The sequence below is a fragment of the Bos grunniens genome, chromosome 9 (assembly GCF_055505025.1).
Source record: "Bos grunniens cultivar Pamir isolate PY7600 chromosome 9, Bosgru_T2T1.0, whole genome shotgun sequence".
Taxonomy (NCBI): Eukaryota; Metazoa; Chordata; class Mammalia; order Artiodactyla; family Bovidae; genus Bos; species Bos grunniens.
Window position 1 is genome coordinate 24,708,065 of NC_141173.1, and position 15,066 is coordinate 24,723,130.

Below are 15,066 nucleotides of genomic sequence, written 5' to 3' on the forward strand. Positions count from 1 at the left end.
CTTCATGGTCATTTGGACTGCTTCCTTTGTGTCTTTGTATTTCTTCTATGACAGTCTGATTATGGACACTCCTTTAAAACATTAATAACTTGATTTAACAATTAAATTCAATTAACCTAATAATGTAATCTAATCATTAATTAATTATTCTAATTTACTAATGAAATGTAATAAATTAATAATTAGACTTCTTAATTGTCCTAATTGACATCAGGACAATAGTTTGACCTTCCTGAAATAAAATCGAGGCTTTATTCAATGTCCTTCAAGATCTGATAGTAAATCCCATGTCACCCTCTCCTCACACTTTGTTACAGAATCCCAAATATCTTTGTCCCAGCAATGGTCTTTCTACATGGAATGCTTTGTTTTTTCCTCTCCTCTCCATCTTCGGCTGTGTTGCTGCTGCTGCTAAGTCGCTTCAGTCGTGTCCGACTCTGTTCGAGCCCATTCTCCAGGCAAGAACACTGGAGTGGGTTGCCATTTCCTTCTCCAATGCATGAAAGTGAAAAGTGAAAGTGAAGTCGCTCAGTCGTGCCTGACTCCTAGCGACCCCAAGGACTGCAGCCTACCAGGCTCCTCTGTCCATGGGATTTTCCAGGCAAGAGTACTGGAGTGGGGTGCCATGCTGTATTACTCCTCATCTACCAGAGTCAAGATAAGATTCTACTTCTTTCTGGAAATCATCTCTAGCTCCCCATTCCATCTCCAGCCCTAGGCTGGATCAAGCCTTTCTTCTTTGTGGTCTAGTAAATAATAAAGATCAGAATCAAGCTTGCTGGAATCAAGATTTCTGGGAGAAACATCAACAACCTTGGATAATGCAGAGGATACCACTCTTATGGCAGAAAGTGAAAAGGAACTAAAGAGCCTCTTGATGAGAGTGAAAGAGGAGAGTGAAAAAGCTGTCTTAAAACTCAACATTCAGAAAACTAAGATCATGGCATCTGGTCCCATCACTTCATGATGAATAGAAGGGGAAAAAGTGGAAGCAGTGACAGATTTTATTTTCTTGGGCTCCAAAATCACCATGGATGGTGATCATAGCCATGAGATTAAAAGATGCTTGCTCCTTGGAAGGAAAGCTATGATAAAACCAGACAGCATATTAAAAAAGCAAAGACATCACTTTGCCAACAAAGGTCCATATAGTCAAACCTATGGTTTTTCTAGTAGTCATGTATGGAGGTGAGAGTTAGACCATAAAAAAGGCTGAGCACCAAAGAATCGATGCTTTTGAATTATAGTACTGGAGAAGACTCTTCAGAGTCCCCTGGGCTGCAAGGAGGTCAAACCAGTCAATTCCAAAGGAAATCATCCCTGAATATTCACTGGAAGGACTGATCCTGAAGCTGAAGCTCCAATACCTTGGCTACCTGATGCGAAGAGCTGATTCGTTGGAAAAGGCCCTGATGCTAGGAAAGACTGAAGCAAAAGGAGAAGGGGGCAACAGATGATGAGATGGTTAGATAGCATCACCAACTCATTGGACATGAGTTTGAGCAAACTCCAGGAGTTAGTGAAGGACAGGGAAGCCGGGGGTGCTGCAGTTCATGGAGTCACAAAGAGTTGGACACGACCTGGTGACTGAACAACAACAGCAACAAAAGATCAGAAAGACTTGGGTCAAGGCCTGATTTTGCTACTTACCAAGCAGTGACTTTAGACTAGTGTTTCTCAAACTTTATCATGCATCAGAATCACGTGGAGAGCTGGCTAAACCATGGCTCACTGGTCCCCATCTCTTGACTTTCTGATTCAGTAGCTCTGGGATGGGTCCTGAGAATTTACACAAATAACAAGTTTCCAAGTGACACTGATGATGTTACTGTGGGGACCATACTTGGAGAACCACTGCTTTAAATAATCTAATTAACCTCTCTCAGCTTTATTTTTACCATCTATGTTTGTGCTAAGATGCTTCAGTCATACAACGATTCTGGGTTGCACGACTCTGCAACCCTATGAACCATAGCCTGCCAGGCTCCTCTGTCCAGGGATTCTCCAAGCAAGAATACTGGAGTGGGTTGCTCTCCAGGGGATCTTCTCAACCCAGGGACTGAACCCATATCTCATAGTCTCCTGCATTGGCAGGCAAGTTCTTTACCACTAGTGCCACCTGGGAAGCCCCTTATCATTTACAAAGTAAACTTAAAAAAATTGTGTTTGATATGAATAGTACTCAATGGCAGTTAATATTGCTTCTACATTATCATTGCTTTCACCACACTATTAAATTGCAGACTGAACAGACCATTTGTTAAGTAAATCAGGAAAATCATAATGAGCAGAAACTGTGTTAGTGTTATTATCGTACTGCTTCCCTGGTGGCTCAGAGGTTAAGCGTCTGCCTCCAGTGTGGGAGACCTGGTTTCGATCCCTGGGTCGGGAAGATCCCCTGGAGAAGGAAATGGTAACCCACTCCACTATTCTTGCCTGGAGAATCCCATGGACAGAGAAGCCTGGTAGTCGCAAAGAGTCGGACATGACTGAGCGACTTCACTTTCACTTTCATGAAGTACATTAGCAAGCACTAGATAAACATATAATGGAATAAATTCAAAGTAAGAGCATTCCATAAATATTTAATAAAATGAACTTAGGCATGTCTTCATAGATAGCCCCTGTACAGATGGTTCCACGAGTCCCTAGTGATGGCTTACTGTATTCCTGGTTTTCTTGAGACAGTTTTTGCTGCTTCATTCCTAAATCACTTTTGGTTATGGTGAATCAGTCCCCACAGCTTCTAAGAAAATTATACAAGCAACATGGAGAATTTCTGTAAAAGAGAAATAAGTAACCACGTAGACTATTCATTTGGCTCTGTAGTTACCATTTTATACTGAATGAAAGCAGTTGCAACCTGAACATATGCCTGTGTTTAACACTGGAAATGGGTTAGAAATTAGCATGTAAGGAATTTAATTTGCAGTTCTTGGCAAATTCATGAAGCCTGTTCTTTTGAGAAACCGAGCCTGCCTTTACTGTCAGCCTGTACGGCCATCCTTCTCTTTGACCTCAGAATCTCATATTTCACATTCACTCATTAGTTCAGCAAATATTTCATTTCAACATCTGCTCTGTGGCAACCATTATTCTCATGGTGGAGATGCCACACTGAGACAAAGTCCTTTCTTTACAGAACCTAAATCATGGCATTTGCCAACTTGCACTAAATTGTTTGCATTTGTATCTCTGTCTTCCTCGCCAGGTTGTGAACTTACTGATGGTCGGTACATTATATGTTTGATCCTTGTGTGTCCAGCTCAATATTTGGTACATGATAGATTTTCATACATATGGATTCTTACTCATACAGAATGACTTTACTTTACTGGTGGTGAGAAATAGAACCGAGCACCAGAGATCAAACACTGCTGGTCTCAGAGGATTTGGCACTCAATGTGTATTTTTTTTGACCTGCAAAGTGTTGTTTGTTTGAATTTCAGTTAAGTAAAACGTGGAAGATTTTACATAACTATCCAAATCTCCAGCTTCTTTTGAAAAAGCCTATATTTCTAATTCCTTCTCATCATCCTGCTCCTTTAGAAAAAGCATGATGCCTCCATTTCACTGTAACCCCTACCACTCCCAACTGTATTACACGCGTGTAAGTGTGTACATGGACATGTGTATCATATTTGTTTACATGAGTGAGTGATTAGGAAAGAGCAAGATTCTTCAAATTCTATATAAATCCACTGAGAGTTGGTCTTGATAATCTTATAACAACCTTAAGTCCAACCAGAAATAATACTTTCTTCTTTTTTTTTTCTTCCATGATGTAGAATGATAACAAGGATTTGCTTTCATTTGCAATATAAGTATATTAAGTTATTGATCTAAATTTCCTCCAAGTTGCTTTTCTGCATTGTTACAGTAGTTTTCCTCTATTTCTCAGTTCAACATGATAATTGCCAGCTATCCTTCTATTATGATATATATTCCCATCCAAAGTAAGATATATATGGTTTGGATTTTTTCCCTCTCTTACAATTATTGAACTTTTTATTTGGCTTATTTTTTTTTTAATCATAGGAGATTAGAACTCTTAAAACTAAAATTGAATTTAAATTGTAGTTTATCAAACTAAACCTATTCATGCTTTGTTTCAGCTATCTTTAAAGAGAAGAGGAAGCAAAGATTTGCCAAAATCTGAAAAAAAGGCTCAGCAGACTCCCACAGAGGTATGTGGAAATAAAATTTCAACTAGTACATCAAACACCTCTAAATGTACATAATGATAAGCTACATCTATATGTAGACATATAGGGCTTCTCTGGGCTTCCCTGTACCAGGGCTTCCCTGGTAGCTCAGATGGTAAAGCTTCTGCCTGCAATGCAGAAGACCTGGGTTCGAACCCTGGGTTGGGAAGATCTTCTGGAGAAGGAAATGGCAACCCACTCCAGTACTCTTGCCTGGAAAATTCCATGGACGGAAGAGCCTGGTAGGCTACAGTACATGGGGTCATGACAAGTCCGACACGACTGAGCGACTTCACTTCATATGTAGACATATTAACGAGACATACTTGTGTAAAACAGAATTACATTATGTGTATCCATTATGTAGCTATAAATGCAGGAGGCAATATAAAACATTCAGTATCTTTGCTTAAAAAACTACCACTAACATTCCTGTTACTATTGCTTCTGTGTTGTAATCACATAGCAAAATGTCTTTAGTCCTTTATGCGTTGCTGCATTTAAGAACTGTACCCATGGTGCTAATCTTGTTCACCCATAATTAATAAGGACATTAGAATAGCTGTTCCTATAGTATCAGGAGAGGAGAAAGAAAGGAATGCTGTAGGAAAGATGGCAGAGGGAAAAGAGAGACTCATGATGGTTTTGGAGAGTCCCAGAATGAAGTAATTCTCTCTACCATGATTGGGGGAGCCAAGAAAAGAAATGAAAGAATAAAAATAAAACTTAAAACATGTCCTCAACATGGGCATGTTAAGAACCTAGAACAGCTACAGTAAAGACTAGCTTTATGGTGAGCAGAGGTGCTGGTGGATGTAATAAAGGAGATTTTAAAACAGAAGACGAGATATTTAGGGTCAGCTATGACATTGCTATGCTATGCTAAGTCACTTCAGTCGTGTCTGACTCTGTGTGACCCCATAGACGGCAGCCCGCCAGGCTCCCCCGTCCCTGGGATTCTCCAGGCAAGAACACTGGAGTGGGTTGCCATTTCCTTCTCCAATGCATGAAAGTGAAAAGTGAAAGTGAAGGCATTCAATCGTGTCTGACTCTTAGCGACCCCATGGACTGCAGCCCACCAGGCTCCTCCGTCCATGGGATTTCCCAGGCAAAAGTACTGGAGTGGGGTGCCATTGCCTTCTCCGAGCTATGACATTATGGCTCGCTAAAATTACTTGGCTAAATATTTATTCTTAAAGATGTAAACTGGGATCTATAATACTATAGCATATGTTTTTTTTTTTCATTCTTACAAGGTATTTTCTCATTTGGTAATAATTTTAACTAAAGCAATGTTTAAATATTCAAATTTGAAAAAGTTGATCTCATTCTTTTTTAAAAGCATAACATAGTAATTGTTAAGTTTCCTGTTCTCTCTCTCCCCTCTCTGTTCATTTTCCCCTTGGTACTGACATGAACATTTATAGGCCTCAGCAGTTCTAGAATCCCAAGTCTTCTACCAAAGTCATCTCCCTTTTGTAACTGTCTTGTGCATGCATGCTAAGTTGCTTAAGTTGTGTCCAGCTCTTTGCAAACCCATGGACTATAGCCAACAAGCTGCTCTGTCCATGGGATTTCCCTGGCAGGAATACTTGAGTAAGTAGCCATTCCCTTCTCCAGGGGATCTTTCCCACCCAGGGATCAAACCCAGGTCTCCTGCATTGCAGGTGGATTCTTTACAATCTGTACCTGTCTCATCCTCCCTTAATAAGTTCATATATGCTCTGTCACCACAACTCTCTAACTCTGTCTTGCCATAATTTTATCCATCAATTTTCTTCCCCAACCTCATTTAGGGAGAAGGTGCTTTATACGCCTTGCTTTAAAGTCTTAAGTCAGCTTAACTAACAGTTTATTTTTTTTAACTTCAGTTCAGTTCGGTTCAGTTCAGTTTTAACTTGTGTTTGTCCTATTCTTATACTTCCCGTGTTAAAGTTTATTTATTCTTTTCACCCATATTCTCTAATCCAGGAATCCTTAAGTGCTTGTTCCTGGCTCTGTGGACCCCCACTCCATGTGCATGTAGGCACTTTTCTTCAAAAGACACATGCAGCTTTCATTAGCTTTTCAGTGGGACCTGGGGCCTGCATTGCAGGCAGGTTCTTTACCCTCTGAGCCACCAGGGAAGCCCCCATACTGTAGCCAGGGACCATCTTATTCAGCTTGTGCTCATCAGTGTCTAATGTCTGGCACTCTGGAGTAGGATCAATACACACTTTTGAATACTTCCATGTACCCCTTTTCTAGATGAGCCATATGAAATTGCCAACATACTGTTGATTCTGACCTACACAAATGGCTATTTCATATGGTTCAACCTGCTACTATTGGATAGCTTTGTATTTCATTTTGTTCACTTTCTTTTACGTATTCCCCACATATTCCTCCAGCGGCACAGTGACTTTATATACTGAGAAATGGTCTTGCAGAGCAGTTAAAAACAGTAACTTTAGGACTGGGTTGCCTACATGGAAATCTCTGCCATATACCAGCTACATGACCTTAGACAAGTTACTTATTCTTTCTATGCCTGTGTTTCCTCATCCTTAAAATGGGGTCATAATAGAGAGTTGTTGCACAGATTAAATGAGTTGTTGTTGTTGTTCAGTCACTCAGTTGTGTCTGACTCTTTGCGACCCCATGGATTATGCAGCACACCAGGCTTCCCTGTCCTTCGTTATCTCTCAGAGTTTGCTCAAACTCGTGTCCATTGAGTTAGTGATGCCATCCAACCATCTCATCCTCTGTCGTCCCCTTCTCCTCATGCCCTCAGCCTTTCCCAGCATCAAGGTCTTTTCCAATTAGTTAATTTATTAGAGTGCAGTTTAGCTCTAGAAATGGCTAAGTTAAAGTTAAGCTCAGCTCTCTTCTTTGGGCCCTCATCATCTTAATGTTCCCCTTCCTCTTATGGTTATATCTTCTTAAGAGTGAGTCTTTACCATACACACACAAAAAAGATAACTTGCTTTGCATCTCAAAGCATTGTAATGTTTCTTGACTGCCATTAGTTGTGGAAAATAGGAGCAAACATTTCTGATCAGTTACATTTCAACCAGGCACTTTCCATACAATCTCTGATTTACTGATTCACATTTACGTATGGGATTTCCCTGCCCAGTTCCAAATGGTGCCTACAATACTTGGGTTACAGGATGAGGATACAAGGTACCTTGACATACAGGATTCTGACATACAGGATGCAAGGCACATTGACATACAGGATTCATGACTTTGCTACATGGAATACATGTCCAACTCATAACATACTTCTAATGTTTTCATTGCATGAAATGGAATGAAAGAATGGACAGGAGAGCTTACATTTACACAAATGAGATATCCTCCTCTTTTATATTTGCTTGTCATTCTATTCTAATCTATGACTTATATATTAAACTGTGTTGCTGTTTTAGTTAGATTCAAACTGCAGTGTTATGTGAACATTTTTTTTTTACTAGCAGCTAAAGGCCTTCCTTGCAGTCAAGGACTTTGACAGAACATGGAGCCTAGCTGGTTTCCCCATCTCACCTACTCTTACTTCCTGACAGAATCTAGTCTAGATAAAAGCATATTCGGCATGCATATTGTTGGTCACCTTTCTCTTCAAGCATTATTTCCAATTCTTGGCTTTAATGACTTTGTCTTGCTCCGGGCTCCAACTTTTGATCATTTCTTTTCAGTCTCCCTTTCTTTTCTTCTCCCCTTTGATTGCCTCTGAAGCCATTGCAATAGCCTCAGCCATCACCTCTGTGCATCTCATCCTCATGTCCTCCTCTCTGGGCCCAAGCTGTCTCCGGGTCCAGGGCTGTAATCTTGCTAATCGTGGGCCTGAGATTCCCACTGATAGATGTTTCTACTGGGTATCCCTCTGCGGACACACCTCAAAGGCAACATTTTAATATACTTAAACCCATATTCTTCCCCTAAAAGCTGATCCTTTTTGTTCAGTCTCTGTTCCTGTTATTGGCAACACAATTCATCAAGACACCTAAGCTCAAAAACATCAGGGTTATCTTTGACTCTTCTGCTGATGTGATATTAGACACTGTGATAGGTCCTTAGGCTTGTGCCTCAGATGGTAAAGAGTCCACCTGCAATGCAGAAGACCCGGGTTCAATGCCTGGGTTGGGAAGATCCCCTGGAGGAGGGCTTGGCAATCGACTTCAATATTCTTGCCTGGAGACTCTCATGGACAGAGGAGCCTAGGGGGCTACAGTCCATGGGATTGCATAGAGTCGGACATGACTGAGTAACTAACACACACAATATGTCCTTGGTTTCATTCTCACTGAATTAGTCCAGGGGACCCCCACACATAGTCTCTTACAAGGCAGCTTCTTTCTTTCCTGGTGAAATGGATTTTCATATCTAATCTTCCTGTGACATATATTCTTAACCCCTTTCTCTCACTGTGCTCCTGGGGTTCTCTTATCTCTCTGGGCTTCTCTCCTTTCTTGTGAACCCCTTCTAGAGGAAAGCATACAAGCCAACACATCTGATTTTGTTATTTTAACTCATTGTCCTACTTTTTTCCTTTTGCACATCATTTCTAGAGGCATCATGTGCAGTGGAAAAACATGATTTTGAGAATCAGTCTGAATACAGATGTGCTCTGTCACATTAACTTGGGCTCTTCCGTGAAGCTGCCCTATCTATAAAGTAGATTTTGTATATCAGCTTCCTCGTGGGGCTAGTATGAAGATGTAATGATATAAAGAATGTGACATTAAGGCTCTGCACATTCAGCAGCTCTCAGACCTTCATACTAATTCTCATTAGTGGATGGGAGCATAAGAGCCCGTGCCCCACTCTCCCTCTCTTCCATCTGGAAAGCTCTGGGCTGTATTTACTGAGCATCCCTGGCAGAAGCTCGTTATTCTCCTCACCTTCACCTTCCGTGGTTGCTACATTTTTACCAGAATTCACCTCAAACACAGCTGACTCAGTGCTGGAAAAGAAAGGCATTTTTATTCCCATTTTTTGAAATAAAGAAACCAAAGTCCGCCAAAGTCACATGATATGCCCAAAGTTCCTGCTTAAAAGAGAATTTGGGGAAATCGTCCTTGGGAAATATGTCCTTGAACATTATAATGTGCTTTTATATTGGCTCTCAGAGAAAGAGTTGATTTCCATTTTTCTGTTTGTAATTTTCCATTTAGTTAATGATTAGGGTTTGAAGGGTGCCCACAAATGTGTGAGAAGAACTTCTATAGCAGCAGTCCCCAACCTTCTTGGCACCAGGGACCAGTTTTCATGAAAAGTGAAAGTGAAAGTCACTCGATCGTGTCTGACTCTTTGAGACCCCATGGAATTCTCCAGGCCAGAATACTGCAGTGGGTAGCCTTTCCCTTCTCCAGGGGCTCTTCCCAACCCAGGGGTAGAACCCAGGTCTCCCGCATTGCAGGTGGATTCTTTACCATCTGAGCCACAAGGGAAGCCCAAGAATACTGGAGTGGGTAGCATATCCCTTCTCCAGCAGATCTTCCTGACCCAGGAATCGAACCAGGTGTCCTGCATTGCAGGCAGATTCTTTACCAACTGAGCTATCAGGGAAACCAGTTTTCATGGAAGACAGTTTTTTCCACAGACAAGGGCATAGTGGGCGAGGATGATTTCAGGATGATTCAAGTGCATAACATTTATTGGACTTTATTTCTATTATTATTACATCAGCTCCACCTCAGATAATCAAGCATTAGATCCCAAAGGTTGGGGACCCCTGTTCTGTAGGATCTACTCTACCATTCTTTCATCAGGCAGAACCAGTTCTAGCCATTTCAGACTTATGGGAATACATCCCATTTTAAAAGTGATCTAGGTGGAACCAGTTTCTTCTTGGATGGACCATTCCTGTGTTAAACTTTACCTATTTTAAAGGCTGTAAAAACAATTCTCCCTTGAATAAAGATGGTAGATAGATTATTTTCCATATGGCTCTGTGATCATGTGCCTAACTGAGCCTTAATGTCAGAACTGAATTCAAATTTCACCTCGGTCCTCTGCTACTTAATAGCCATGTAACCTTGAACAATTTGTTGAACATCTTTAAACCAGTTCTTGTAATACGTACTACTGAATTTACTCTACACATTAAATTAGGTCATATATGTTGAGAACTTTATAGACTCCGGCTAAGAGTCAGAGCTCAATAAATGGCAGGGAGTACATACCAACCACATCTTCCTTCCAGGGAATGTTTTTCATATTTACTGCATTCCGGGGAATTCAAACTGCAAGAAAAACAAAACAAAGTGAACACTGTTGAAAATGACAGTCAAAACCAGTGGTATGCATTGGGAACATATAATTTTGTGAATAGTGATGACCACAGTTTTTCTCTTCTTATATTCCCTTCTCTTTTTGTTTTCAGGATGTAATATTGTCCTGATCTTTTATTTGCCAAAGAATTTAAATGATTTGGAGAAAACATACAGCATCTATGTCTCTGTCTCTCCCTCTGTCTCATTAAATCTTAAATTACAAGGAAAGGGAATGATTTCCGCAGGTGTCCCTTTTTGGTTGTTTTCTTTCTTTACATGAAAAATGAGCTCCTATCCCCTTCCTTTTCTTTTTCCCAATTGAGGAGGACAATGAAGATCTGAAATGCCAGCTGCAGTTCGTGAAGGAAGAAGCCGCTCTGATGAGAAAGAAAATGGCCAAGATTGACAAAGAAAAGGACAGATTCGAACACGAGCTCCAGAAGTACCGATCCTTTTACGGGGATCTGGACAGTCCTTTGCCCAAAGGAGAAGCCGGGGGCCCGCCCAGCACCAGAGAAGCCGAGCTCAAGCTGCGGCTGAGGCTGGTGGAGGAAGAAGCCAACATCCTGGGCAGAAAGATCGTCGAACTGGAAGTGGAGAACCGAGGCCTGAAGGCGGAACTGGACGACCTACGGGGCGACGACTTCAACGGCTCGGCCAACCCCCTGATGAGGGAGCAGAGCGAATCCCTGTCGGAGCTGCGGCAGCACCTGCAGCTGGTGGAGGATGAGACGGAGCTGCTGCGTAGGAACGTGGCTGACCTCGAAGAGCAAAACAAGCGCATCACGGCGGAGCTCAACAAGTACAAATACAAGTCGGGGGGCCACGAGAGCGCGCGGCACCACGACAGCGCCAAGACCGAGGCCCTGCAGGAGGAGCTGAAGGCGGCGCGCCTGCAAATCAACGAGCTCAGCGGCAAGGTCATGCAGCTGCAGTACGAGAACCGCGTGCTCATGTCCAACATGCAGCGCTACGACCTGGCCTCGCACCTGGGCATCCGCGGCAGCCCGCGTGACAGCGACGCCGAGAGCGACGCGGGCAAAAAGGAGAGTGATGACGACTCACGGCCGCCGCATCGCAAGCGAGAAGGGCCTATCGGCGGCGAGAGCGACTCAGAGGAGGTGCGCAACATCCGCTGCCTCACGCCCACCCGCTCCTTCTACCCCGCGCCGCCGCCGGGGCCCTGGCCCAAAAGCTTCTCTGACCGGCAGCAGATGAAGGACATCCGCTCGGAGGCCGAGCGCCTGGGCAAGACCATCGACCGCCTCATCGCCGACACCAGCACCATCATCACCGAGGCGCGCATCTATGTGGCCAACGGGGACCTGTTCGGACTCATGGACGAGGAGGACGACGGCAGCCGCATCCGCGAGCACGAGCTGCTCTACCGCATCAACGCGCAGATGAAGGCCTTCCGCAAGGAGCTGCAGACCTTCATCGACCGCCTCGAGGTGCCCAAGTCCGCCGACGACCCCGGCGCCGAGGAGCCCATATCCGTGAGTCAGGTACAGTTCTGCCTATTGCGAGCCACGGCGCTGGCGAGGCTGGTTCGCGGAGCCGCGGTCCCCGGAGGGGCGACTCCGCGCACCCACCTCCACGCCCCGCTTTAGGGAAACCCCAGCTCAGAGCCTCTCTGGGCTTGGAAGCTCCACGGCGCACTTGTTCTTTCACCCTGTCCTTCTTCAGGCCTGAGGTTTTCGTCATCCAATCGCTAAGTTAATTGTTCCCTCTCTGATCTGTTTCAGAGAGAGATATACCCACCTCTCCCTTCCCCCAGTTTTTGTGTAAAGATGAAAGGATTTCTAAGATACATTATTATTGAAGGTCGACATTTTCAGTATTAACTCTACTGATTCTAATAGATTTTGCCGCAGGAAGATCCCGAATAGAAATCTTCAATTGCTGGCCTGTGGTTTTCTAGCCGAGATTCAAATTAAGCTTAACATACTTTTAAATCACTAAATGATCAGTATTGGTGCATCACTACTGGTGGTGGTGGCGGTTGTTGAGTCGCTCAGTCGTGTCCGACTCTATGTGATCCCGTGGACTGTAGCCCACCTGGCTCCTCTGTCCATGGGATTTCCCAGGCAAGAATACTGGAGTGGGGTGCCATTTCCTTCTCCAGGGGATCTTCCCAATCCAGGGATCGAACCTGTATCTCTTGCATTGGCAGGCGGATTCTTTACCGCTGAGCCACCAGGGAACCAGCTAAAGAGAGATGCTTTTGTGTCTGGAGCCCTCCCTACAAGAGGAGCAGATAGAAGCCGCTGTTGTACCTACCACCAGTCAAAGTAACATGATATTTATTTCTAGAGAAAATCACTGTCCGTTCTATAGAAGACCCTCAGGCTGGGGAAGGAGTGTTACACTTTAGCCTCAAGGCAACACTAACTCAGAGAAATAGTAATAACTATTCCCGAACAGGGAAAACCAGCATTTTTCCTTCATCCTAATTGTAGAGGCACATCTGATGAATTGGACTGATCTCCTCTAGCCAGGTATGGTGGCCAAAAACCAATGCATTTTGTCAGAGTTAACCACATAAAAGAGAGTTTACAAAACAAACAGGCAGTACTACCCTTCTGGCAAGCCTGGTATCTTGTATCCATTGGAGAACCCACAGAAGAGCAACAGCATGCATGGCTTTTAAGGCACGCAAGAGGTTTACATCTAAAAATCAGTTTATACACAGAAGCATGATATTAGATTAACTGCCTGTTAGTCACAACTAGAAAAATCCCAACCCTATTGCTTATTTATCTTGCATGCTGCTTTGCTTTGCTATTAAAAAAAATAAAAAGTTTTATGATAAAACTTGTTGAATTTTGAAATGTTAATGATTTTTTTCTCTATGTATTATGTCAAATAGTTGGTTTTTAATTTCCTTGTTGCAGATTTTGAATACTTTGCGCATGTGTTTTTTCAATGATACTCTCAGAAAGAAATAGCAATCAGAGTAAGAGAAAGTATGTATATAACAGTAGGCTTTCAGACTTTGTAAGTATATATGAGGGAGGGGTCTTTATTTTAAGTTGAATGGATATGTAGATTAGTTGATATAAACTTAAGTTTTAAAAATTATTATTAATTAATTCTTCTTTTTGTCTTTGCATTTACCTTCCCAGATGTTCCAGCCTATCATTTTACTTATTCTCATTCTTGTATTATTTTCATCACTTTCTTACACAACAATATTTAAACTTGTCTTCCTTTTTACACTGTTTTTTGTACTGTAAACCTTTCATCGTTTACCATTCATTGTAGTATTTCAGTTTGTTTGTTTTGTTCACCCTTCAAGACAAGAAGTAAAAGAAGTATAATTTCTGTAGTAACCAATGCTATAAAAACACTGAAGACTGCTTATTTCTTTAAAAAGACGCATCTTCCCACTACCAAATTCAGTAAGAAGCCTGAGCATTAAATATTTCAGGTAAGGGTGGAAGTACAACTTCTCTTTTTATAAATCATTTTCATTTTTACTACTTTCTTTTACATTTTGATTTGTACTCTTCTTAAATCACTGTAAGAATGACTGTGAACATTTCCCAAGTCTCTCAATTATTTCTCAGTATTTGACTATTATGATAATTCAAAATCTGGACATTCACAAGTTGGTCACATCTTAGAAAATGTATAGATTTATAAAGTGCTTTTGCTAAATTGCATCAGATTAACAAAATAACTTTGATAACCAATAAGTATCAGGAAAAATTATGGTGAAGAAATAAAATGTGACCATCATGGAAACTAAACAAGTCATTGTGATGCTGATGGTGTTTTGTCTACGTGTTTGGAAGCATGAGACTGGATTAGTTAGTTCATTGAGAAGGAAATTATCTTTGTCCTCTGCATTTGACCAGTTTCAACCATTCGGACCAAACCAACCATATCTGTGTTTACTTATTATGTGCGTGCGCGCTCAGTCACTTCAGTCGTCTCCAACTCTTTGCGACTCCTGGGACTGTAGCTCACCAGGCTCCTCTGTCCATGGGATTCTCCAAGCAAGCACACTGGAGTGGGTTGCCATGCTGTCCTCCAGGGGATATTCCCAACCTAGGGATCGAACCCACATGTCCTGCATCTTCTGCATCGAAGGTGGATTCATTATTGCTGAGCCCCCAGGGAAACCTTTTTACCTGTTATACTTGGAGCTGTATGTTGCTAATCAGGTTTGTTGCCTGGCATCCTGTCCTCTGTAATAGGTTACCATGTAGGACTGCTTCTGGAGCAGGAAATATGCTAGAAATTCAGTATATGAAGTATTTTGAGTAGGGAAAAAATAGTAAATCAGTAGAATTTCATGAAATCACAGTCCAAAGCCAGTAGCATAGTTCCAGTGGGAGTTGCTCTGTAGACAATTTTACTTTGGTGAATCTCAGCACTGCCCTTTCTCCTCCTACCTAAAGTGGTTTGGATAGGTTTCCTGTAGCCAAAAGGTCTTATGCTGTCCATCTCACTGGCAATTTACAGAGTATAAAACTGGACTCAGTCATGTTGAGTCATGCTGATTGAGTGATTGAGAACACTAACTGACGTTACCTACTTAGAAATACTGCTGAGTTGGTGGATAGATATGAAAATCTGTAACGAAATGAAGTATC

At 42.2% G+C, this 15,066-nt stretch overlaps 1 protein-coding gene and 1 long non-coding RNA gene across 2 annotated transcripts in view; one reads left to right on the forward strand and one right to left on the reverse strand.

Annotated features, from left to right (window-relative positions):
* The window catches only part of MTCL3 (MTCL family member 3), a 66,093-nt gene that overhangs the window by 33,750 nt on the left and 17,277 nt on the right, over positions 1 to 15,066 (forward strand). The window contains exons 5-7 of the mRNA XM_086316971.1: positions 4,116 to 4,187; positions 10,789 to 11,970; positions 13,591 to 13,895. Of these exons, the coding sequence (XP_086173097.1) occupies positions 4,116 to 4,187; positions 10,789 to 11,970; positions 13,591 to 13,701 (1,365 nt within the window). The 3' untranslated portion in view covers positions 13,702 to 13,895. The remainder of the gene's footprint in view (positions 1 to 4,115; positions 4,188 to 10,788; positions 11,971 to 13,590; positions 13,896 to 15,066) is intronic.
* On the reverse strand, positions 2,570 to 11,523 carry LOC147365692 (uncharacterized). The gene is made up of 2 exons (XR_015132670.1): positions 10,376 to 11,523; positions 2,570 to 2,779 (listed from the first exon to the last, which is right to left on the reverse strand). It is a non-coding gene; the product is annotated as an uncharacterized LOC147365692 (long non-coding RNA).